The 25,517-nt window shown below is 39.6% G+C and overlaps 3 protein-coding genes across 5 annotated transcripts in view; 1 reads left to right on the top strand and 2 right to left on the bottom strand.

Annotated features, from left to right (window-relative positions):
• Nucleotides 1–4,470, top strand: part of si:ch211-232m10.6 (uncharacterized protein LOC572203 homolog) — a 10,578-nt gene extending 6,108 nt beyond the window's left edge. Inside the window, exons 4-7 of the mRNA XM_034125209.1 lie at nucleotides 554–712; nucleotides 2,734–2,845; nucleotides 3,708–3,977; nucleotides 4,344–4,470. Of these exons, the coding sequence (XP_033981100.1) occupies nucleotides 554–712; nucleotides 2,734–2,845; nucleotides 3,708–3,977; nucleotides 4,344–4,470 (668 nt within the window). The remainder of the gene's footprint in view (nucleotides 1–553; nucleotides 713–2,733; nucleotides 2,846–3,707; nucleotides 3,978–4,343) is intronic.
• On the bottom strand, nucleotides 4,254–25,517 carry tmem238a (transmembrane protein 238a). Of its 3 annotated transcripts, none has more exons than XR_004555400.1 (4): nucleotides 25,415–25,517; nucleotides 24,615–24,772; nucleotides 23,754–23,974; nucleotides 4,254–4,403 (listed from the first exon to the last, which is right to left on the bottom strand). XR_004555400.1 is itself a non-coding variant. In XM_034125212.1 (3 exons), the coding sequence occupies exons 2-3, from the start codon at nucleotides 24,763–24,765 to the stop codon at nucleotides 23,811–23,813; spliced, it is 315 nt and encodes a 104-aa protein (XP_033981103.1). In that variant the 5' UTR covers nucleotides 24,766–24,772; nucleotides 25,415–25,517; the 3' UTR covers nucleotides 23,493–23,810. The 3 variants fall into 3 exon arrangements, 1 of the variants encoding a protein (XP_033981103.1); XR_004555399.1 differs by lacking the exon at nucleotides 4,254–4,403 and adding an exon at nucleotides 9,568–9,647; XM_034125212.1 differs by lacking the exon at nucleotides 4,254–4,403 and having other exon boundaries at nucleotides 23,493–23,974.
• On the bottom strand, nucleotides 6,844–9,519 carry LOC117478240 (visinin-like). The gene is made up of 3 exons (XM_034125211.1): nucleotides 9,099–9,519; nucleotides 8,315–8,426; nucleotides 6,844–7,951 (listed from the first exon to the last, which is right to left on the bottom strand). The coding sequence occupies exons 1-3, from the start codon at nucleotides 9,477–9,479 to the stop codon at nucleotides 7,866–7,868; spliced, it is 579 nt and encodes a 192-aa protein (XP_033981102.1). The 5' UTR covers nucleotides 9,480–9,519; the 3' UTR covers nucleotides 6,844–7,865.

Here is a 25,517-nt window from a genome sequence, read left to right as displayed (position 1 = left end):
TTTTGCAGCAGCTCTTTCCCTCAAGAACGCAAACTAAACAGCTCTATAATGGCAGGCAAAAAAACGTTACTTGACTTATTTTCTAAAAAGAATATCATTCACGAGAAGAAAGAGGCTAGCAGCACCGAAGCTAAATAATTTAATTTCAGGACAACTTTGGGAATTGAGTTTGTTTGTTATGAGTTTTAAATAGATTTTGAAAGTGGAGATAGAGAGAGAGAGAGAGAGAGAGAGAAGCAGCGCTGTCTGCTTAGTTGCAATACTGTAGCTCAAGCATTTATGCAACTTAGGCCTATAAATTGTTTATGTAACTTATGTGCCGGTGTGTCCATGGTTTTGAGTCTGTGTGTGTGTTGAGCGCAGCGCCGTCTACTTTTTGCAGTACAGTAACTAAAGTAGGACCGGTAGTTTCTGTAGCCCTGTCTGCCCGTTTTGCGTGCGTTCTTGTGGCATTGTTTGGGTTGACCTAATTAAAATAGCGTCCACACAGTAAACAAATCCCCACTACACCACTGGTTATAAGGGTTGCACATTTTTTTCTTTATGCTTCCAGGTGTCCTCTGGCTCTCAGTCATCAGTGAGTTCACGTATATCGGTCTTCTGGCCATGGGCTTCCTGCTCATGTGTGTGGAAGTGATTTGCCTCTGTGCCAAGAGGGAGATGAACGCCCTCAAGATCAACGCCTACGCTGCCATGTGCACTGTCCTCTCAGGTGAGGAGGTTCTTGTAAAACGTCTCTCTTGTTTGACCTTTCACAGCATCAAATATATAGTTAAAAGCATTTTCCAAACGTGTTAAGGTCCTTACACACCAAACTGACACCAAAGAACACCAAAGAACACCAAAGAACACGTCCCGACAGAACGTCGCCTCACGTCGCCTCACGTCGCCTCACGTCGCCTCACATCGCCTCACGTCGCCTCACGTCTCCTGCGTCTTGGCCATGTTTCGCACTGGAACACACCGCAAAGACTTCAGCCGACGGCCAAGTCGCACGTACGAACTGTGCATGCGTCAGTGGCAATAACTCTCCTTACCAGCAAGCGTCGGTAGTGTGTATTTGTCATTCAAAAGAGGCAACAACCGGAAGACAGACTGCGTGATACACCGAGAGAAGAAGAACAGACTGCGTGATATATACAAACAACAAATAGCGTGTGCGTTCCATTTTCACTCTACAACAAGAAGCTCATGGGGCTTTCCCGAACCTGTGTCGAGAGCTGGAGTTAAATGAAATCTCAGATTTGCCTTCTTAATAGTTTGTTTGGGTCCCTCACTTCTATTTCGCTTCTCATGCACTGATTCGCTAAGCTGAACGAACAGCCAATCAGAGTGATTTCTTTGGCCGACGGCCTTTGGCCGACAGCCTCCCGATTCAACGGCCCAATCCCAAACCACGCCCTCCACCCTACCCCTACACACTCCCCCTCCGTGACGGAGTGAACTCCGTGGAGTGACACTCGCAGCTCAACGTGGCTCCCTCCTGTCAGATGGAGGGAGTAAATACAGCGGCAAGCTTTGGGACAAACTCCCCTCTCTCCGGCAGAAACAGGAAATGCCGTAACTGTATGTAACAACGGTTTCAAATCAGCATCTCTTGGACAACAAATTCAAATGAATAACTCAAATAAAACTCCAAACATCTTTCATTGTGTTACTTTTTTGTAAAGCTCTTTTAGTTTTAAACCTGATTTTTATAAGCTTCTTAGTTTTTGCAACAGTCTGTAAATATACACAACTTTATAATAAAATGCACACATTTACCTTTTTCTAGACTAAACACAGGTATGATCCTAAGTAAAAAAAATATGAGGTTATCATGAGGTTGTTAACATCGCAATTTATCAGTGGATGTTTGCTGGAACTTCTTGTTGACAGCGTGTTTCCTGACGGACACACACAGCGTTGAGACCGGTCAGGTAGAGACCGGTCTCCAGTCAGCACCGATGCAAACGAGTGTGGAGCGGTGTGGAGGGGGAGTGGGTTATCAAGCCATCAAACAGCGAGTCTGCATCGGTGCTGACTGGAGACCGGTCTCTACCTGACCGGTCTCAACGCTGTGTGTGTCCGTCAGGAAACACGCTGTCAACAAGAAGTTCCAGCAAACATCCACTGATAAACTGCGATGTTAACAACCTCATATATTTTTAACTGAGGATCATACCTGTGTTTAGTCTAGAAAAAGGTAAATGTGTGCATTTTATTATAAAGTTGTGTATATTTACAGACTGTTGCAAAAACTAAGAAGCTTATAAAAATCAGGTGTAAAACTAAAAGAGCCTTACAAAAAAGTAACACAATTAAAGATGTTTGGAGTTTTATTTGAGTTATTAATTTTTATTTTTTGTCCAAGAGATGCTGATTTGAAACCGTTGTTACATACAGTTACGGCATTTCCTGTTTCTGCCGGAGAGAGGGGAGTTTGTCCTAAAGCTTGCCGCTGTATTTACTCCCTCCATCTGACAGGAGGGAGCCTCATTGAGCTGCGAGTGTCACTCCACGGAGTTCACTCCATCACGGAGGGGGAGTGTGTAGGGGTAGGGTGTAGGGCGTGGTTTGGGATTGGGCCCAAGACACACCAATCTGAGTAGGGCGACACGACGCTCATCGACGGCCCGACATCTATCGACATCTATCGACGCCAAAAATCGGCTTGGTGTGTAAGGACCTTTAAACATATTCTTTCTTCCTTTTGTCTTTTAAACTTAATCTCTGCCTTTTTTCGTCTAACAGGTCTGATGGGGATGGTAGCACACATGATGTACACTACGGTGTTTCAGATGACTGTAAGCATTGGTCCTAAAGACTGGAGGCCACAGACCTGGGACTACGGGTGGTCTTTTGCGTAAGTTTCAATTTTATCCACTCCCAAAAATCCCACTTCAAGCTTGGCCACAACCAGCATTTAAAACTGTTTATATTCTATCAAAATTAATTAATGAACTCATGTAGATTCAAGATTAAAATTCAAAGGTTTATTGTCATAACATATACAAAACTACGGTGTAGTTATGTAATGTATGAAAAACATAGATCGAAGGTTCCTAAACAGTGCAAATTACAGACATTAAAACAAGTATATAAAAAACAACAATAGCCTACAAATAAAAATAGTGCATGGTCAGGTTTTTAATAGTCTTATGTAGAGTCTTATGGTTGAGGGCAGTGCAACTGCCATACCAGGCCATGATGCAGCCGGTCAGGATGCTCTCTGCGCTGCACCTGGCATGTATTGCTGCCATAAAAAAAATGTAGCCACTAAAAGACAGTTGGTAACTCCAAAATGTAAGAAGCTATTGTAACTCATTGTCCTTGTGTGCAAAATAAATATCACAAATACATGTATAATCTAGTAGAGGTCTAAATTGATGGATGGGTCCAAAAAACAGGACTTTTTCTCAGGAGACTGCTGTTTGTGTTTGTGATAAGTAGACATTAACTTTAGTTAACTTGCGTAATGTTCTTATCTTAATCATGAACACAACTGATATCACATAACAAACTATATATATCATTATATTTTCCTGAGCCAAACCACGTAGTTTTGTTTCAAATCAATATGGCCCCATCATTGTATTTAATTTGTCTGTGCATAAAAACTTATCCTGTGCCACTTTTGTTGTAACCACGCCTTTAAACAACAACTTGCATTGGCCTGTCATGTTATATAATGTGTCATACTTTTTCCAAATGTCCTCCCTCACCAGCATGGCCTGGCTGTCCTTCAGCTGCTGCATGGGGGCCGCGGTTGCCACGCTCAACTCTTACACCAAGACCCTCATCGAAATGAAGCATCGCGCCCGCGTGAGGCTGGACGAGGCTCGTGCTGCTGCCTGCGCCCCCTCCTACGAGGATGTGGTTCGAGCCGGCGGTGGAGGCCTTTTCTCCGTCAGTCAGCTGATTCAGCTCGGCCAGCATGGGGCGCTCATGGACCCTCTGTGGCCCAGAGGAAAGGGACCGGCTGTCGGCCCTCTGGCGTGCGGCGCGGGGGGAGCGCTGTTTGTTGGTGGAGGAGGAATTGGGGTTGGAGGGATGGGAATGGGAGGAATGGGAGGAATGGGAGCAACAGGAGGAGCTGGGGAAATGGGAGGAATGGGAGCAGTAGGACAAGGTGGGGGGATGGGGATGGGAATGGTGGGTGTCGGAGGTAATTTAGTTGGAATGGGAGGAATGGGGATGGGAGCAGTAGGAGGAATTGGGGGAATAGGTGTAGGGATAGGAGGATTGGGAATGGGAATGGCAGGAGGAATGGGAGCTTTTGGAAGAGTTGGAGGAAATGTAGTTGGGATGGAAGGAATGGAAGCGGTAGGAGGAATGGGGGTAAGTGGAATGGCAGGGGAAAGGCTGGAGGACCCTCATGGTGTGGTGGTGGTGGAGGGATGCTGCGTTGAAGGATGTGAAGACTGTGAACGGGAGATGGACGAAATGGATTACTCTCAGCAGGAGGAAAGAGACGACTCGCTCTGCTAAGACTATAAGCGCAGAGGACATTATCTCATCAGGATTGTCTCTACACATTGTTGTCTTCAACTACATTCCAAGACCTCAAGACTTGAACAATACCTTCTGAAATATTTCGTTTCTTTTGTAAATAAGCAGTTTTAAAATGATTCTTGTAACATTTCTAAACTGTTTTGGCATAAGCATTTCAAGATGTGACATTTGATGTATTGAATTGACTAAGGGGCAAAGAAATCTCAAATTCACAGACACGTCTCCAATGGACCGTTGGTTTCTCATGTTGTTACAGCTAACAAGTTAGCGGAGATTTGCCTTCTTACAGATCCAGCATTATCCAAGATTATCATGGTTTGCAGTCTTTTCAAACCTCTTCCATTATAAGGAAGGTTGGTAAAAGTGGGGAGACTACCATGAAGTCTGTGTGAAGCAGGAGATGCTATTTACTTTTTTTCTTTTTAATTTATGTTTGCATGTAAAAAGGGATAAATAAATGCAAAAAACATTGTCTGAAAATGTCTTACGTGGAATCTGTAAGTATCACTTTAATGTTGAGATACTTAGTAACAAAATGCAATTGAAGTAGGACATAATATCAACTTTAAAGAGTTATAATGAAACACTGGTGTGAATGACTTGAAACAGTTACTAAAGGACATGTAAAAGTAAATGTTAACATTTCTAAACTCAGCAGGCCATGACACTCTCATGGTTAAATCATCAGTACGAGCAATATGTAACTTTTTTTCTATTTATATAAACGAAAGATAAAGAAAAGTAAATAGATAATAAAAGATTAAAGCAACAGAGAGATTTAGGCTTTAAGACAGATGCTTTCCAATGCTGGACAGAAGATTATGTCAATAATCTCCGCATTCAGGGAAATAAGACTGAGCAGGGTTGGGGAGGAGAGAGATAGAGATTGCCATAATATAGGCGAGGGGGAGATAAACTGAGTTGCCAGGTCACTGCGCATGTAGAAAGTAATTAAAAATGTAAATGAAGTTGAATTATACAACAGTTTATCTAAAATGAGCATATCAGGCCATTTGTCTCTGAGGTGATTTAGTTCAAGCAACTTCACCTAAGACACATAAAGGGGTTAGTTCAACATTTTGATCAGGTGTTAAATATATTAAAAGGAACACATGTTGCAGGATATTTTCATAGTATTTGTTGTGTGGATACAGTTACTTATTCCAATGTTCCTTCCAGTAACATAACTGTGGCATTAAAGGAAAAAAGAAATATTATCTGATGTAATTTATATACAATGGGTGAGGTAGGTGAAAAGCAAGACTCATGTTATAAAACAATAACGTAATAACATAAGTGTGTTTTCAGATCATTGACCATCTAGAAAAGACATTTAAATAGTGTCCCGGTTGCCTTGGATAATCCACCAAATGTTAAAGTAAACAGTAAAAATGTGCTCCTAACCAAAGCTGGGGCTATGTGGCTTATCCTTCCGACAACCGTTTTTAAATTAAATTCATCTGCTGTTGGAGGTTGATTTGTGAAGTAAAAAATGGGTTTACTTCGATGAAATGTAGACCAACGTTATTCGCACCAAGGACAGCAAAGATGGTATAAAAGAAGTGGACAACAGCCAACCTGTCAACACCTATTGGTGTGGACCACAGTTCTGAAGCCTTGAATTTAGCATGGTTCACATTTGTAGTTTTGAGTCAAATATCTTAATAACTATTGGATGAACTTTACCATTACATTACATTTCATTTAGCTGACGCTTTTATCCAAAGCGACTTACTGTACAATTAGTGCATTCAACCATGAAGAAACAAAATCAAAAGCAAGAATCCTGCAGGTACATTTCCTATCTATAAGCCCAAGATTAAGTGCTACTGCATTAGCTTAACCTAAAGCCAAATCCTTTGTAAGTGCTACGTACACAAGAGAGTTTTGTTCTTATATGAGCAAAGATGCAGGCAAACAGGTGAGTTTTCAGTCTGTGACGGACAAATTCTAAATTTAAATAGCAAACATGCCACACATTACTTCGTAAACATAAGCATGCATCATTTTCATTGTTAGCATGTCATTAGGCTAATGTTAGCATTGAGCACAGAGAAGTTTAGCTGCTAACATAGCTGTAAACCCTCCTTAGCGCAGGGGTCTTCAACTATAACATTGTACAGTAGGGTGGCCTAAATTGCATAATCATTCCTTTTTACCTATACACAATAATAAGCTGTAAGAATATTAGTACGCAGTCACTTGTTTGCTGTATTTAGCTTAGGTTTGCTAGCTCACGTGATTGCACAAGGTGTCATGGTTTTCAGTAACTCAGAACATTGAGAGCAACACAAAAAACAAAAAAGAACTTGTGACAATTAACGTTTTCATGGTTTTTATTTATTGGGTAAATCCAGAACCAACACTTAGTTTTACATGCTGTTTTACAACAAACCTATTTCCAGTATCCACCAGTTTACTAAACATGTACGATCGTGCCACATGGACAGATTCAACACCATATAAGACAACAATAAGAAGGGTACAGTTGCTGCACTTACATGTTGGACAGGGTTTAAAAAAAAACATCCCAGGCTAAAAAGAGAGACAATAGAAACCAGCATTGGTGACCCAGATAAAAACAACATAGTTCATGGTAAATATACCTCAAAGCAGAAGAAGATAAATATTTCCCCCATATGTTTCCAAGTGGATTTTGTTCAATTGTTGTTGTCAATGTTGGGTCTCTTTCTTTCTTCCTTAGAGCTACAAACAACGTAATTATTGCTGTTTCACAATCTACTTTGTCATACATTGTTAGCAGCATGGCTATCGCAAGCAACCTGGCTAATGCTAGCTTGCTGTCCAAAGCAAGAAACAGTTATATCAATTATCATTTGAAACGGAAACACCGATCTCAGTGCTATGATAAAGGCATAGTAAGCTAAATACTGAAATGTTATTGCCACTTCAACACAAGTAAGTGACATGTTATATTACACATCAGTATATGTTCTTAATTCCTGTAATGATGTGTGCCTACTTTCTTGTAAATTTGACGAATAGGCTTATTTCAGCAAAATATGAATTTTCTTTATTTGTCGGAAAGTGTAAACTAAGCCACGTGTATTGATCATTATTGCCCTCTACCTCATGGTAGAAAGACAGTACTGACCTAGTCGTTTTTAACATTATTTAATTTTCTGTATGATAAAGAAAATGTTTGTACGAATGCAGCAGAAGAAATGTTTTAAAACCTCGGAGGAAATTCTGCATCGTTATTTAATATTGAACACTGGGGTTTTTTATCGTCTCACGTGCCGTGTGTCCACATTTTATGAAAGTGCTGTCAGGTGTAATTGTATCAGCTGAGTGAAGGGTTAAGTGGAAATGACAGAAATGGAGAGGGTTACAATGAATATGTCAAAAGGTTACTTCAGAGGTGTATACTGAATCAGACGAAGAGCGTCTTCATTGTCCATCACTCCCTGGATAAACTCGCCTTCTGCTACTCGATCTGGAAGCAGAGAAGGGAACAAAAGACGTTTAGTTCATGTTATTGAAATTAGAGACACTTCTTAAAGGTTTTAAGGGGGAGGAACTGGAGCACTGAATAATTGGCAGTGTGCAAACAGATCAACATTTGGCCAGGATTGGAGATGAATCAAACCCTGAAACCAGGGGTCAGAGTTTAATTGTGTTCAACTTTGATCTGCAACGTTTCTAATCTTTATACATCTTTGGATCGAGCTGTTTAGGAAAAATAAATCATTTTGGCTGTTGAATGGGCAGTGCAAAATCTATCATAGAACAAAAGCACAAAGTTGTAATCACCTCACATTTATTCATACATGTGTCCATTTACACTATTGTATCTCACCATTGTCACCCTTGTCAAAGAACGTCCAGAGTTTGTCTGCCCTCTTTTCAGCTGTGTTTTCATCCGAAGGTAGAGCAGACAGCTCATCTTTAGGAATCAGCTTGAAAATAGCCTGTTTAGGGAAAATCAGAATACACATACTGGTCAATGAAAGAGAGGCATTCAGCGTCTATGTATCTCACATTTGACCTTTCTATGTAACAAGACCAACAAGCTCTTCGGCTCTTTGTTCGGTGGTTATATGACCTTTTATCTTTTGGTTAAGAATACATCTTTACAAACAGATTCTGCCTATGAATTAAGCATTACTTTTGGTTCTGGAAGTGTCTAGTTTCCGTCTGTAGTGTAGTATGAGTAGAATTTACCAATCATGTTTGATCAGACTTACATTTAAACATTCTGTGGGGCAAATTCGAACCCAAGGCAATTTGTCTTTTTTTTTGCTGAACATTTGCTTGAATTTGGCTATTTGTAAAATACTGAGATCATAGATGTCTTCTTTCAACTCCAACTCCATTCTCGCATTTTTAGTTGCCAACCGGACTGTGAACAATGAACAGCACATATCCGCTGGCCACACAGGAACTATAGAAATACAGCCTCTTTCACCTGGAGCCTTAACATCAAAAGCAAATGGGTTCCGAGATTGGCTACATCAGATTTTCAAATCTCCAAGAAAAAAGGGTATATTCACATATTTGGGATTGAGTGATAAACTGGCGTTTAAAATATATTAAACTGGTGATTGTCTTGTCTATATTACTTTCCTTTCTCCAAAACTCACCGCACAGATTTCTTTAACTTCTGACTTGGTGATGTATCCATTCTTGTCCACGTCGAACAGGGAGAAGGCCCACTCCAACTTCCTTGTGGTCTTCCCTGTTGATGTCATGTGGAGAGCGATGATGTACTCCTTGAAGTCCAGTGTGCCATCATCATTTGTGTCGAAGGAGCGGAAGACATGCTGTGCGTATGTTTGGGCGTCACTTTCTGGGAAGAACTTTTCGTAGATACGCTCAAACTCCTCTTTTGAGATGCGCCCTGTTGGACACTGCTTCTTGAAGTTGTCATACCACTGGCTGATTTCAGTCTCTGTGAACTTGGTGTTGAGTTTCAGGTCCTCCAGAATCTCCTTGGACACAATGCCGCTCTTGTTGTTACCCATTTTAGATGTGATTGTATGGCCCTTTAGCTTTCTAGGCCACTAAACACACGTATTTAACCTAAAAAAAGAGACCTCCGCTATTCAGGTGAACTAATAAACGGAAGACTCCTCCTGAGGTATGGCTGCAGTATCCTTCTTCTTTTTTTGTCCTGGTCACAGATGCGTTTTCTGTGAAAGAGCAGAAGCCGCTTGGTAAGCTTATTAAGCGAATCAACCAATTGTAAGAGGTGTCACGGACAGGGTTCAACCCAGTTCAAGGCTGGAGTGCTTGGTTATTGACATTTAAATTACCCCTAGCTGCTTTTAAAATGAGCAGATTTCAGTATTGTACAGAGTAAAATTCTAGACCATGTAGTTGTGTAACCTGACAAATTTTGGGAAGCACAACGTCAAAGTAACTTCCTCAACTGATCTCTCCTCAAGACTCAACTGTATCTTTTGCTTTTTGCTTTTATCTTAAATGGCTGCGAGTAAAAATATTGTTTTGCAGTGACTTTCAAATTTATGTAGGCTTTAATATTTAACCCCTTAATTACAATTTCCCTTGTCTAATTAGTTCTGTAGGTCACAACAAATGTCTACCATATCCCACAGGACTCAGTATCTTCATATGGTTCAAGTTAGCCTCCAGCTCAATGTAAAACAACCTATGATGATTGCATGTTGAACATAAATAAATAATTGAAGTAAAAAACAACAGCAAGTGGTTAAGATTACAAGGCTTTTTAGTATTTTCTTCAGGAATTCATAATCATCTAAGTAATAAAAAGGTCCTCAAGGTACTTTACTTTGAATGGAGATTAAACAATCGAAGTTGCATTTAGACAGACATCCAATAAAACAGTAACAACACCAACCAAAGATGAATCCAAAAATTGCTTCTTTTCATCTATTCAAATTATTCCGTTCCCTGGTCCTGCCTTTACATGCTTCATATAATAACTTTTGTATTTTCCTCAGAAAAAAATTCTCTTCAACCTAGTTTAAAATAAATACTACTAATAATAACAATTAGATGTCCTTCCAAAGTGTTCCGTTTCTTGAATATAAAGAATGATGATATTTCATGTCAGTGTAGCTGACTCTGTTTGTGTCCTACCTGTATGAGCAGGGATGATCTGTCTGTGAGCAGCAGAGGAAATCAGCCGTTGCTTGTCGAGATAAGTCAATTAAACTGGGTCACCCTGAGACGGAGCAGCTTTACCACTGTGAATCCCTGAGCTTACAAAGCTTCTTTTTTTCTTTTCAGGTAGTCAATTGGCCAAGTCAGATAATAACCACCAAGATAGACTCATGAAAATCTACAGATTTGTAACTGAGAGTAAAATGAAGGTTGGTCAGAGCTTATCCCACTTTGGTCCCTTGAGGTTATTGGTTGCCAAATAGTCGGCTGCCTTGCACGAGGGACCCCCTTTGGCATGTCATGAGTTTGTTTTGTTTGCATTGTGCTCAATGCGTGCTGAATGATGACCTACTTACTGGGTGGGGCCGGTAATGGGTCAAACACATCCCACGTTTCTTTGCCCTCAAATCCATTGTTATCAACTTAAACGTGTGAAAGACACGCTCAAGTGCAAGAACGATGCTGTAGTAGACTATCAATCATCACCAGGAAGCACCTCCTAACACTTCCTCAAAATGGATGCAGTTTACTAAGCCTGACCTTCCTAATAGAACTGGGGAGGCGGGTCATGGTGAGGAAGGATAGCACAGCGATGAAGTCGTAAACCAACCGTCAGGGTGGTTTGAAGCCAATGTCATATGACAACAGCTGATTCGGTAGGGCCAAGAGGGTGTTTCTGAGTGCTTTCAATCTCACAGGGCCCTAGAATGCAGGGTCAGATCTGCTGTCAGGCTAATATGTACAATTGTTGCTCTTGGTGTTGCATGTACGACAGAGATCCACAAGTTACTTGAAGGGCTATACCCTTGGCCTTCTACCATACCTGGATTTTCAGCCTATCGTCCTGGCTAGGATATTTTTCCTCCAAACCTCTGGTGCTGGAGGCTTTCCACCCTTCGCCACACCTTTTTGCAGAGGATAGGAGGCTTTAAACTTGTGCCCTGTGAGAGCCTACAGGTTTTATGTGGATCACACTAAATCTTACCACGTTGAAACAAGCTTTTATTTTTTGTTTGCATACGTTTCATTTGCTGACAAAAACATGCTTGGAATTTATTGATCGGTTCTGTCGTTTTACCAAGAGGTGCGCTAGTGGAGCACGCTCGTGAACTGTTAGTTCGCCGGAGCCTCGCAGCGGGGTAACTGCGGAGCGCATAATTGTGCCGCATTTGCACATAAGATGAGGCCCCCTCCGCATGATGAGGGCCAACGCAGTCTGCTTGATCTGCGTGTAGGGAGGGGCAGCCCTGCTCATTGAGCAATGGTGCCGGAAGTAGGGGTAGGAACAAGCCCTTAGGAAGTGCGCAAATATTCGTAGTGGCCAAATGGTGGTACTACAACGTCCACGACTTATATGGGCCGAAAAAAACTTTTTCACATTGACTATAAATCAGAGTATTTGAGGCACATCCACTCCACAGCCTAAACACTTACATGTCCATTATTTAAACCATTAGTTATTGTCCCTCTCCATTCATTTCACTGAGCCGAGAGCAGCTTTTGCTCTCAAGCGTCAGGCCATTCTTGTGCCAATGAGCAACTTTCATAGGAATAAGGGGTTCTCGCCTTCAACGCTATATCCAGTTCCCTATACATCCATGGAAGGGGGAAGGTACGTTGGCCATTTCCAGATTTGGCATCCAAGAGGGTGACTACAGGTAAGGGTTTTCTCACAAATGGGTTATAAAAAAGACACAAATAATTAAAGATAGGACATTGTAAACGTTTAGCCCTTGAGGAACATACCTCTGAAATGTACTTCACTGGTTGTATTCTTGGATGTATTTTGTCTTTAAGACTAGATAGAATGCAGATCTTTTAGTTATTTCCTTTAGCTTAACCAAATCTTGGCAAACTTGACCTGTTTCAATTTTTATGGTGATTAACTGTTAATAACCCTTTTCCAAATAAAACAACCGAAGACTAACTTTTATTCAGTTTTATATAGTAGCTTCTTCTGAGACTTTTAGTATCCCATGATGGTCAAAGAGTCTGTTACAGCTTTTCATAAGCAGAACTCCAGGAGAAACGCATGATTTCTTTGAAAGGTTATATTTAAAGATATTTCCTTTGTCAATATTTACTGTATTTTGTACACAGTTGCAATTCTTTTGAGATGTTCAATGAGAGAAACGGAAAAGATTGAGTCTTGACATGTCATACTTAAATTATTTGGACTTGACGGCCCTGTATCTTGACTGAACCCTGCACTTAAATGTTCCCTGATTACAAGCACGCTGCAGGTTTTATCTGCTTTAGAAATAACTTTGATAAAGTGAAGTTACAGAGTAATTGAGTCCTTACCCAAACTGCCTTGGTCCCTACACTGGTAAAGATAGATAATAAGATAATGGGTTAAATCCAGTGAGTGGCAACGAGTGGCTCTGCTATTTTAAATGTGCTTAACTGAGTGTTGACTGCTGACCTGCCATCTGTTCGGCTGTAAACCGGTCTCCAACTTCCACCACAGTACACCTGCTTCATACTGTATGGTGGCCCCTCGATAGGTGTAAACCTGACTAAAGCATGGGGGCAAGGCAGCAGTCATTACATGTCTGAACTATTTTGCCACTCTAACAGCTCACTTTAATATATCTCATGTTTGTAAAGTGGGTTACAGGTAATTGATTACCCAGAGGTATAGCAGGAAGAAAACATCACTTACCATGCTTACATGTACCCTCTGGCATAGATCAGTAAGGAAACACCACACAGCCATTTTTTGCTTTCTGACCCAAAGCTTTTTCAATCCCTTCATTAGGTGTCAGCTGTCCAAAACATAATATCCATTAATTCAGAACAACCCCAAAACAAACAGACAAAAATGATCATATAAACTGTTTTTGTAACATCATTGGTGACTCTACTTTTAAGGCAATGAGAATTTATATTCTCTTGCCGATATGTGGTCAAAGAATGTCCAATCTGGAGGACATCCAATGCCATTGACCACTAGAGGTTCCACATATACATATATATGAATCCATTAAAATCCTGGCAGATGTGATAAAATATTAGGGTGTCAGTCATCACCTGCCTCTCTAATGTTCTTTCAGCAATACTTTTTATCTTACATTTTCGCAATAGTCTTCAGAACATATTCATTTGAAAGATTTTGTACACATCTTATGCCCTCAATATTGTCATATCGTCAGGTCAAACAGATCCATCATTGGATTGGCTTAACCCTCACTGGGTCGGAGGGGGCTGGACATTCTGGACAGGTCACAACATAGATACAGCCAGGCCACCACTCACATTCATTTTCACACTAGTGTGCACAAACCTGAGGCAGCCCGAGCTTTAAGCCAAGGAAACTCCCGTTAGATAATATGATGATGCATAGTACCGACAACAACAACAAACTGTATGTGAGTTCAGCCTGATTACGAGGACATAACTGCCTTCAGACATCTTCGCTACACACTGCCACATCAATTCTTTATCTCAGACAAAGAATAGAGCAGCAGTAAGCTGTCTTGGCAAATTGTTAATTTCTATCCTGTGATAAATAAAACCTCTCCTGTCGTGCTGTGGCCGAATTTCTGCCTCCCTCTTGGCACTGCCAGTTGATTTGGATTATGCCATCTGGCTGCCAAGGCTTTGGAGAGCTCTGCCACGTGTCACCTTCTAAGTGAAATAGCTTCTTCAGGTGCTATTTTATTTACTTACCTCAGCCACAACGCAGTCTCTATATGCATTACATTAATGCACACAATGTTCATACTGCTTACTGTACATATTTCATATTTTATATCCTATAATTCATTCATAGCATTCTATTTCCATGTAAATTACTGCTTTATTTTATTGCTATTTAACTATATTTTATTACGGTGTCCTTAAAGATGTTTTGTTTTACATTAGATTTCTTGTTTTATATTTTATGTCTGCACCATGACATCAAGTCAAATTCCTCGTATGTGTGAACCTACCTGGCAATAAACCTGTTTCTGATTCTGATTCTGATTCTGATTCTGATTCTATTTTCTTAGCTTTTAAGAAGAGTAAAATAAATATATTAACCAAATGATGTACTGGACTGAATCTGAGGCTTGTACTACGAAGCTGGTTCAACCTAACCTGGATATGTTTGAGTTAGCCGGTTGGCCCAATCCAAAACATACGCGCTCTCGCTAAACTGTACTACGACGCTGGTTATCAAGTGGATCGCTCAAGCCAGCCGTGTCCTATCTAGTTAGGTGTGCGTTCACATGAAAGGGGTGGTATTTGGAGCATTCGACCAATCTCAAACATGGACAAGCGTACTGACAGCGCAGCGTCATACTTCCTGAATGAAAAGTGAACTTTAATATTAGTCAAATATGAAGAAGTTAAACTTTAAACATCCATGACTTAAACACTTTATCCAGGATAAAAGCCACATAGCTGCACCTGCAAGGTGAATACAGCTGGTAAAAGAAAAAGCGTTTGAATGCGTACATTAACAGGTTTATGATATCACTGCCCCGTCTAAGACACGATCTGACTTTAATTACATTTGACTCGAGTGTTTCGTCAACTTAATGTGTTGCTTAAAATAATACTTCTGCATACAGTATGTGACACTGTGAGTGTTGCACGGCCAGATACGGCTCAAGAAGCTGACTCAAATAAGGAAATATATGATACATTATGATGTGATGTGATATGAATGATAATGGGACACATCGACGTCTGCACTCACAGTGCCGCGGACTGTACTTAATGTTACTCTGATCCGGTTACTTATGTTGTGGCAGATATTTAAGTAAGCTTTCTTAACGTTAATGTTATAATAGTCAGATTGCTCTGAAGATGGGAGGGGATATTCTATTAATTTTCACGTTCACACAGTCAGTTGATTTTGGCCGGCCGTCTTTCCTGCAACGGCAGTTTTTCAGTATTTCCTCTATCCTGTAATATGACTTGATCGCTTTAAACTCCGCACACGGAGCTCTGATTGGTCAGCAGGCGGTGCTTTCACTGAGTTGATCTCTTAGCCTGCAACCTAACCTCCTCCCGAGGAGGTTAGCCGCTCAGCATAAGTTACCATGGAGATCTAGCCCGCTAAAAAGAGAACCAGTGTCGTAGGACCGGAAAGCCCGAGTTTTCCCTGAAGTCAGCCGAGCCGGCTAAGCGAAAATCCGGCTTCGTAGTACAGGCCTCTGGTGTGAACAGTAACCAATGCAGGCTTATAGCTATCTTTAGTTAACAAGCTTAAGGTAGATATATTCTTGCATCATTTTAATAGACATTATTGCTAACTTAATGTCAGTTACACTTTATTTAAGATTAGATAAGATAAGATAAGACTTTATCTATCCCAATGTAATGCTTAAGTTGAAAACAATCAGTGCATTAAACATAATAATAATAATAACAATAATAATAAAACTGTACACTAACAGTGTAGTAAAAGAGCACATTTATTAACAAACTACATTTCACAGATGAACATTTCACTGGTTTTATCACTAAAATGTTATGTTAGATTTGTTCTGCTTATTGTAATGTTCCATGACGGATATGTTTGAGCCTAGTATTCCTAAATGGTACAAGTTGCTTTAGTTCTTACCAGCCAACAAAAAAACTTTTTTAACCTACAAATCAATTAAATATATTGGGGGAAATAAGAAAATAGCAACAGTTTTCCGGACAAGTAACCGGTACATTCCACAATGTGATTGGCATATTGAACTCCAGGAAGTCCTAATGCAATTGACTAAAGAGATTACTGTAAAAGTGGTAAAGCTACTTTAGGCCACAGTAGCTGCTGTTTAGCAACACTTTCTTGGTGTTGTGTGTAACATTATGTTGCTTTTATTTGGCCTATTATTATTATTTTAACCCTTGTGTTGTGTTCGAAAGCTGTTACCGTTCGTGGTGTTCGCGGGTACATTTTGACCCATGATTTATCTCAGTCCAAAACACTCCAAAATAATGACTATCATCCAATATTGTTTTAACTACCATAACTAAGTTATTATGCATTCATAACCATACAATCCTGTTGTCATTTTATTTTACGGCCCCAAAACACATTTCATCACATATTTAAGTAAAGAAAATGAAAAATTCACTCATTATATTCCCAATAGTGAAGACAGTGGATAATTATGTTATCTGACTATAGACTAATATTAGAATACAATTTCCCCCCCAAAAGTTTTTACAACTTTATATTGTTAACTACAGAAGCCTCTGTGGTGTTACGGGTCAACATTGACCCATATAGATTCATGCTAGAAAAAGGTAAAAAAAACAAGCTTTTGTTGGTCAATGTTTTGTGTGTGTGTGTGTGTGTGTGTGTGTGTGTGTGTGTGTGTGTGTGCGTGCGTGCGTGCGTGCGTACGTGCGTGCGTGCGTGCGTGTGTGCGTGCGTGCGTGCGTGCGTGCTTGCGTGCGTGCTTGCGTGCGTGCTTGCGTGCGTGCTTGTGTGCGTGCTCAAGTGTTAGTGTACATATTCTTTGAGAATATTTTAGTGTTTATATAGCTGTTGTGGAGGATATCATGAAGCCTTGTTCCGATAAAAAAAACTAGAGCGTAGTTATTATATAATTTTAACTTGAAACGGGTCACAGGAGACCGGAACACAACATAATGAAATCCGCCGCCATTCATCTCATTTTGACTATTTTCTTCAATTTTACAGTAAAAAAAACATTTAATAAATATAATTTAAAACAATCATTTTGACTTTTTTGTGACCAAAGATGCTCTACAACTTCTTCGCTTCACCCATTGAGGTAAGCCTAGCATTAGGTTTATTTTTGTCCCTAAAGTTAAGATGTAGGGTCAAATAATCCCTTTTTTGCTGATTATTTTTGAACTAAAGTGTAAGGGATTTGGGAAACACCCTGGGCTCACTGAGTTTGCACTTCATCTTCTGTACGTCACATAACTCTTTCTTCTTTTAGATCAGGGATTTTCACTTCAGGCTCCAAATACGAGTCTGGATTTATTGGATTAGCCGTTCTCGTCCCGTAGCTCCTGAGACAAACATTCCCATGTTGAACTCTCACCTTTGACCTTGTTTAGATTGAGTTCAAGCAAAGAAAATCCTTTAATTGAGAGGAGAGAGGGATTACAATGGACGTGGAGAGAGAGAGTAAAGGTGGTGGTGTTAGGCGGTGTAAGGAGGATTTGGCAGCAATGCAAAGCAGACAGAGAATCAATAAAGGGAATGGAAAATCAGTGGTAACCAGAATGGAGCTGAACAGTATTATCAAAGCTCTTTGGCCTGACCTTGAGGAATTTATTCCCAGAATAGGGGTGTTTAATATAGAACCCTAATGTGCATCCTGGTTTCCAATGGGGTTACCCGAAATGTGAAGAAGTGACACTTTCATCTCATTGAGGGGTTAGAACACTCCGAAGTATTTTGTTATTTACCCATTAAACATGCATTAATGGATATTTTTGGCAACTTGGGTGCAACCCAAAACTAGTTGTAAACACAATATTAAAATATTATAACCTTTGAAAACGATTATTACTTATGGGCAGACATTTCCTATTCATGAGTTACGGAGAAAGTCATGTCATGTTTCTGGAAACCTGATAAAGGTAATTAGAATATTGACGTTCTTTTATTTCTGTTTGTTTGAATTAAACTAAGTATGTTTAGTACTGCACTTAAATATACATTTGAGGTACTTGTACTGTAGAGCATTTCCATTTTAAGTTATAGGGCATGTTGTGTGGTATTCTAAGTTATACTTCCAAAAAACACTGCAATGAAAATATTTGTTGCTAGTTTATTTACATATTCAGAATAGAAAAGTCAACTCCATATATTAACATTAACTCCATATTTACCAGCTGCAACATAATAGTGATTAATTAATATGTATATATATATTTTCTGAAATGGGCTGTCTTGCTGCATGAGAACTTGAGAGGAACATTAGAAGTATTTATATCTAAATACTTTCACAACTGTTGGCTTGTCAGTGAACATTTTAAGTCTCCTGTTGAGCTCAGTCTTCCGTTTTAAACCTTCTAAAAATCACCATACATGTAACTAGAAGTCATACATGACATTTTGAATTTGAAACTTGACATCTCTGAGGTAAACGTCCTGACCTCACCTGTCAATATTGAAAGCAAGGCCTGTGAGGACATTCTCACCGTGGTCAAAATCCCATTACCTTATAAAGACTGTCTGAAGGGGTCATATGAGGTCATTCAAGGCGATGTGTGGGAGGAGGTCATCTTGTAAATAACGTGAAAGACCGATCTGAGAGCAGTCTTGGGTTTAATGAACAGTTACAACAAAGAGTTCACTTTAGGCCAGATTTAATCTCGTACCATATGGTGGGGGATTTAACAAATGAGGGCAACTCAGGTAAACTCTGGTGAGCTTTCACACCAACGAAAAACAAGTCCAACTGAATCTAAGGTTGGTTAGATTGATTTGAAGGAATAAACAGAGGTGAACTGGGGTGAAAAACACTGAAATTGGTGTAAACTAATATCAAATTTCATTTATTTGTCATAATTCGTCTCTGTCTTAAAGCTCAGACGATTGTTAGATATGTTTATGTGCAGATGCCAATTTACTGACAAATGTAGATATTATAAAAGTCCAAGGACTTAACATCTGACACTATTCTGCTCAATATTTTTAGTGGTCTCTGCCAGGGGTTAACATTACACCATATAATCTCTGTTCATAAATGTGAAGTTTGTATTTTATTTGTATTTTATCTTGATTGTCAAAGTTAGTTTTCATATATAATACATTTAAGGTCCAAACAACAGTAAAAAAAAAAAAGTTTTTCATGCACTGGTCAATTTTAGGAGATTATTGATGCCTTTTTTCAGAAAAGTTGAAAAAATGTTTTAGCTGTTTATTTAACCATCTTTGTCAATCTGCGTCAGTCGATTTTTGTATATGATAACTCATTTGCATATTAAACATAATATTTCAGAAAACTTGTATTAAAAATCTTATTTATTTGTGTCTTAGTGTTAGTAATGAACTGAGGATGTGACACGGTGATCTATCTTTTTTTATAGCTGTTTATAATATTTTCTGATTTCTGGATTCGAAGTCCCCTCTGCAAAAACATTTGACTCATCACTAATCTGAAACGAAATTAAATTAAAAAAATTAACCTGGCTGCATCCAATGTTCAGATTTCTGTGTTGAAAATGTACGTAAATTAACACCTAATATTTGATAAGATCAAGTTATCATTTTCCTATTTTAACATAATGTAAGTAATCATTATTTTATGTGTGGCTCCCCTTAAAATATTTACGAATGGTTAGTTAGCTGTTTAATTACCTAGCTTATTGTCTACATTTTGATTATTATCCACAACTAATCAAAATCTTGAATTAATCAAAATCTAGATGTTGCATCCCCTTTGAATAAACTAGTGGTATTGATTTGTGGAATTCCCTTTTTGGTCCCGTGTTTGTTTAACAGGATAAAATGCTGTGATTCAGAACAGGACACACCGGGGTCTTCAGGTGAATCAGATTATCTGAGACCTGCAGGGAAACTTCCTTCCGGTCGGAAATCAAATATGCTGCCAGGTCACTCCTGTCCTGACTCTTTTAATGGATGTAATCGGGTGTAAGCAGGAAGAGTTAATTCAACATATATTTATTTGACTAATCCATTGTAAAGAGGAAGCTGAGATAGAACATACACACATAGAGTCACATTTTCTTACATATATTATATCTGCCCTTATCTCAGTGGCGTAACAAGGTTGTGATTGGCCCCGGTGCAAATATTGTTTTGGCCCCCCCCCCCACATCGCCCCAAACACGCACGGACATACACAACCACTCAGAAGCGCCACATGTAGGCTATCAACAACAGCCTGCCCTGGCCTCAGACCACCACAGCCTGACAACAGCACAGCAAACTAAGAAGAGGATTACACCTGTTTCCTTGATGTTTGTCTCTGGGGAATGGGCCGGTAGGCCTACATAGACCGGTTGCTATAATATAGCTTTTGATCTTGGCGCCGGGGGTCTCAATAGCGCCATAGAGTCCCCTATCGGTTGGGGCCCTTCAGGGAACTGTTGGACCACCGCCGGGCACAGCCAAATCCAGCCTCTCCTCCTGGCTGGCTGGAGAAGAAGGTCGCACAGCCACGGCCACGGATACAGCTTCATTTGTGGAGCCAGATGGCAATGATGGTGGTGAGGCAGGTGAGCTATCGTTAGCCTCCGGCTCCCGTTGCACGTCAACATTGCTAACGTTAGCGCTCGATTTCGAGGACGATGTACGACAAAAAAAGTTGTCTAATTTTGTCAGTTTAGCTGTTACATCTCCTTGTTCTCTCTTGTCCTTTCTCTTTTGAGCGCTGCTCTTGTGCTTTGGTTTGCTGTACATTATAAATGCAAGCTATTACATTGTTATAATGCTGCCGAACTTGCTGCTGCTAGCTACAGTACAGTACAGGTTGATTAAACGGTTGACATGAAAGGGAGCAAGGTCATTGGACAGACAAATTACTAATTAATTTAGGTTGCTTGGTTACTTTGAAGACTGCGTGAACCGGTCAATGCCATTAAAAATATATTTCTTTTTTTTTTGCATGGGCCCCTGGCCGGCTCTGGGCCACGGTGCGTTGCACCGTCGATAGTTACGCCACTGCCTTATCTCTTATTGCACAAATGGTAAATGGTTTGTAGATGTTGTTGTAATTCCTGTTGGTCACCAGTAGACGTCAGTGGAGGTTATAGATCTACTAATTAGTCTGACTTAAAGTCTATTCATATTGATTGATCCCAGAGAGGGGACAAATAGGGTATGTTGTATGAAGAGATAAAACTGAGTAATATGCAATTTTCTTATCATATTATGTTTGGAAAATACTGCACTTTATATGCACTGATACTGAATTTTTCTATCTTAATTTAGTTTTTTTTTAAATGTGTTCTAAATGTTGCTCTAATGCATGTTGTTACCTCGCCATTTTTGCAAAACAGATCTAAAGAAAAGCTAGTCTACCAATATTCATGAATGATATATATAACATTATATGCATAATATGTTTATGCATACATTTAAAAATGTTTAAAATATAACATTAGTTATACACATACTGCATGTATCTATTCAATAAAATATCAATGCTATATAAAAATGTCAAGATAATGTATACCGTGAATGTAGTGATATTTAATCTAAAATACAGTGTTTTGTGCTTTATGTCTTTCTGTTAACTTTGAAGAAGTGCAATGACATGTAAAGAGCTATATCTACAAATATCAATATACTCTATGTTCAAATCGTCATTTATTTTTGGTATTTAACTTATTAACTCATAAAAATGCATGAACGTGTATTATAATTAGTTTTGCAAAGAGAATCTCATTTATATTGTTGAAAATGTAATTTTAAGAAAACTGCCATGTACAGTTGAGGCCACAATTATTAGCCCCCCAGGAGTTATGGAACATTTCCCTAAAATTCTTCCCAATGTTTCCAGCATTGATAAAACTTGATATAATCAAACATTCACCAGTGCTATTTAGTAGCATTTTGGAACATAAAATACGTTTTTAGGCTTGCTTTACATCAAATATAGTGACAAATGGGTTGGTCAAAAATATTAGCCCCCAGGCCATTAATAGTCAATATTGTACCCTTTCTGAGCCACAACTGACAACAACCTCTTAGAGTAGTTCTTTACAGGTTGGCACAGGTCTCTTGAGGGATTTTGGCCCATTCTTCCATTGCAAATTGTTCCAGCTGGTCCAAATTGCGTGGTTTCTGAGCATGGACATTCACTTTGAGCACCCGCCACAGATTCTCAATAGGATTAAGATCTGGGCTATGTGCGGGCCACTCCAGCACCTTGGTGTTGGTGTCCTTTAGGAACTGTTGGACCAATTTTGATGTGTGCTTTGGGTCATTGTCTTGTTGGAAGACCCAGCGACGACCTAAGCGAAGACGAGCAGATTCTTTCATATTATCCCTCAAAATGTCAACATAATTTTATTTTTTCATGATGCCTTGCACCCGAACAAGTCTCCCTGTGCCTGAGGCTGCAGAACAGCCCCACAGAATGATGTGTTCTTAGGGTTGAAGGCCTCTCCCTTTCTTCGCCAAACATGAGCAACATCCATGTGCCCAAACAGTTCCAGTTTAGTCTCATCAGACCAAAGCACAGACTTCCAAAACGCATCTTTACCTCTCAAATGTTCACGGGCAAACCTCAGTCTGGCTCTGATGTGCAGCTCTTTGAGTAAAGGGATTCTTCTGGGACGATGGCCCTGAAGCCCACCACGATGAAGAGCCCTCACCACTGTGTTCCTTGAAACATCAACTCCAGAAGAGGCCAGGTCAGCAACAATCATCTTGGCAGATGTCCGGGGATTCTTGCTGACATCTCTGACTATTTTCCTCTCCAGAGTTCTTGAAATCTTGTGCTTTCGACCACGCCCAGGTTTGTTTCTTACAGAATTTGTCTCCTTGTACTTCGCAATGATGCAACGTACAGCAGTTCTAGACACTGTGAAGCGCTTGGAAATAGCAGTATAGCCTTCCCCCTTATCATGAGCCTCCACTATCTTCTTTCTGAGCTCAAGACTGATTTCCTTTGTCTTTGGCATGGTGAGTAGTAGTAGTAGTATAGTCCCTCTCAATAAGGTATTCAAGTGCCTGTTTCTTGGAGTCCTTTTATGCTGATTGAATGCTCAGGTGTGGCTTGAAAGCTGATTGGTTGATTGGGTGTGGTTTGAAAGCTGATTGATTGATTTGGTGTGCTAATATTTTTGACCAACCCATTTTTCACTATATTTGATATAAAGCAAGCCTAAAAACGTATTTTATTTTCCAAAATGTACCAAAAGCTACTAAATAGCACTGGTGAATGTTTGATTGTATCAAGTTTTATCAATGCTGGAAACTTTGGGAAGAATCTTAGGAAAATGTTCCATAACTCCTGGGGGGCTAATAATTGTGGCCTCAACTGTATAATGTATCAAAAAGTGTTTATTTAAACCAAATAGGATAAACTGCTTTACAGATATTCAAATACTATAAAAAAACAAAGAGATATTAAATCAGAATACACCATCAATAACAGTAACAGCACAGCCGGTGCACATCTTTGACTGAAATGTTTCTGACATGCTTGTAACACTAGGACATTGAGAGTTTGATTCAGTGGCTTCTATCTCATATTAACACTCACAAAAAGAGGCAGCAGCAGACTTTCAATCTGAAAAGAATCCAGACTTCCTGTTTGGGCTCAGCGGTGGTGTCGGTACACACGGATCTTGCGGCTGAGGTTGCGAGCGAGCCGGTCCACGGCGCTGCCGATGTGTCCCACCTCCTTCTTAGAGGTGAGGCCCTCGATGTTCCCGCTGTACCACAACACCCACCCGGCCAGAGACATCACCACGAACAGAGCGCCTGCAGTCAGATCAGTCAAGAGTTTAGAACACAGACAGTTAAGAAACCAGAAAAGGAAATAATTCAAATAAAAAACATCACTTTTACAAAGATGTATTACATGTGTTGCTTTACTTATTGGACCAAAACCAGAATTGGTGGTTCGTATAATATGGATATTTAATCAAATCTGATATTTGCAAACTTCCCTACTTGACGAACAACAATTTTGTTAGGGGTCAAATAAATTATATGGATTCTTTGAGTAAGTGAAAGATAAATGTAAAAATAGGTATTAAAATGCACTTCTGCATGTTGACATCTTGAGAACAATAAAAATATATATACAAATATTGCAGGGCACAATTGCATTCTTGTTTTAGTTCATTGATGAGTTGCATGTTTTTTTATTGTGTTTTCTATACTGAAAATCCCTTTTTAACATTATAAATTGAAACCCTAGAACAAATAAAAACAATCCTAAGCCTTTCAGATGAAATGTGTGAACTGAACATCATTCAGAGCTTGCTGTACCTCCCATTGCAAAGGATGAATGTTTTTTACTTTAAATTCCATTCTCTTCTCTATTTTAATGCTTTTGTAATTCCTCCCTTATATTGTATCCCGTTGCCAGTGTTGCATTTTAGGGATAATTGCATACCAGTATAGACCAGTAAGTCTCCAAAGTCATGTCCATTGATCTCCAGGGTAGCGAAGACCCCCACCAGCAGAGCAGCTCCTCCCAGTAAATCCATCAACACAGCAAAGGCCAGAGCCAGCTTACAGTGGGAGAGGCCATCACACAGGCCCATAGTGGAACTGTGGAAGAGGGAAGAGGTGGAGAAAGGACTTTTATTATCTAAAGCAGGTACACAAAACACATTCAAACTATATCTTTACCTCAACCAACAATGATAGTAAAATCATGCTTTTACATAAATGCATGATAAATGACTAACTAACTAATATAACTAAATACAATATATAGTAGTATAATAGTCTAACAGTCACATATAACATGTTTATACTTTTAATACTTACATTCTATTACATACGTAACATGTTCAATGCAGGACTTGCAGCAGAGTATGTTTACAGTGTGGTAATAGTTATTTTACATTAGTGAACCATATCAGTAGCTTACTTCTTCCACTGTTCTAATATTCAGTCAATATTAACCACCATGTTGATAGCCCAGCACTTACTAAACACTGATGTGACTCGTGAGGCTGTCCATTTTTGGAGGGCTTTCAGTGGAAATAGGATTTCATGTCTGTAAGCTTTCTTAACACCACAACAACATGTATTGATTCTATCGTGGAGATTTTCCTACAAAGATGGACAAACTAAAGATATTGGTGTTCATGTGTTACAGATCCCTCAGGTGAGTCTTTAAAATTCTGCAATACAAATTAAAAAAACATAACGTTTCCCACCGTCAATACTTCTACATTGACTCACATGTTATAGGTGTTTCTCCAGCTGCATACAATCTTGCTTTTTTTGTTCTTATGCGAAGTTTCTCTCGTGCAGTTTTTCTTTGTTTCCGCGTTTACCTATCTAC

This window comes from Trematomus bernacchii, unplaced genomic scaffold (assembly GCF_902827165.1).
Source record: "Trematomus bernacchii unplaced genomic scaffold, fTreBer1.1, whole genome shotgun sequence".
NCBI classification, from domain to species: Eukaryota; Metazoa; Chordata; class Actinopteri; order Perciformes; family Nototheniidae; genus Trematomus; species Trematomus bernacchii.
The sequence above is the reverse complement of the archived record's forward strand: the minus strand, read 5'-3'. Positions and strand labels throughout refer to the sequence as shown.

Bases quoted from the DNA above. Each gene is read 5' to 3' on its own strand.
- LOC117478240 (XM_034125211.1), bottom strand. From the start codon at position 9,479: ATGGGTAACAACAAGAGCGGCATTGTGTCCAAGGAGATTCTGGAGGAC. The intron at 8,427-9,098 runs GTGAGTTTTGGA...TTCCCTAAACAG, and splicing joins AAGTTAAAGAAATCTGTGCG to GCTATTTTCAAGCTGATTCC. The intron at 7,952-8,314 runs GTGAGATACAAT...CTCTGCTTCCAG, and splicing joins CTTTGACAAGGGTGACAATG to ATCGAGTAGCAGAAGGCGAG.
- tmem238a (XM_034125212.1), bottom strand. From the start codon at position 24,765: ATGGGCCTGTGTGATGGCCTCTCCCACTGTAAGCTGGCTCTGGCCTTT. The intron at 23,975-24,614 runs GTATGCAATTAT...ATCTGACTGCAG, and splicing joins AGACTTACTGGTCTATACTG to GCGCTCTGTTCGTGGTGATG.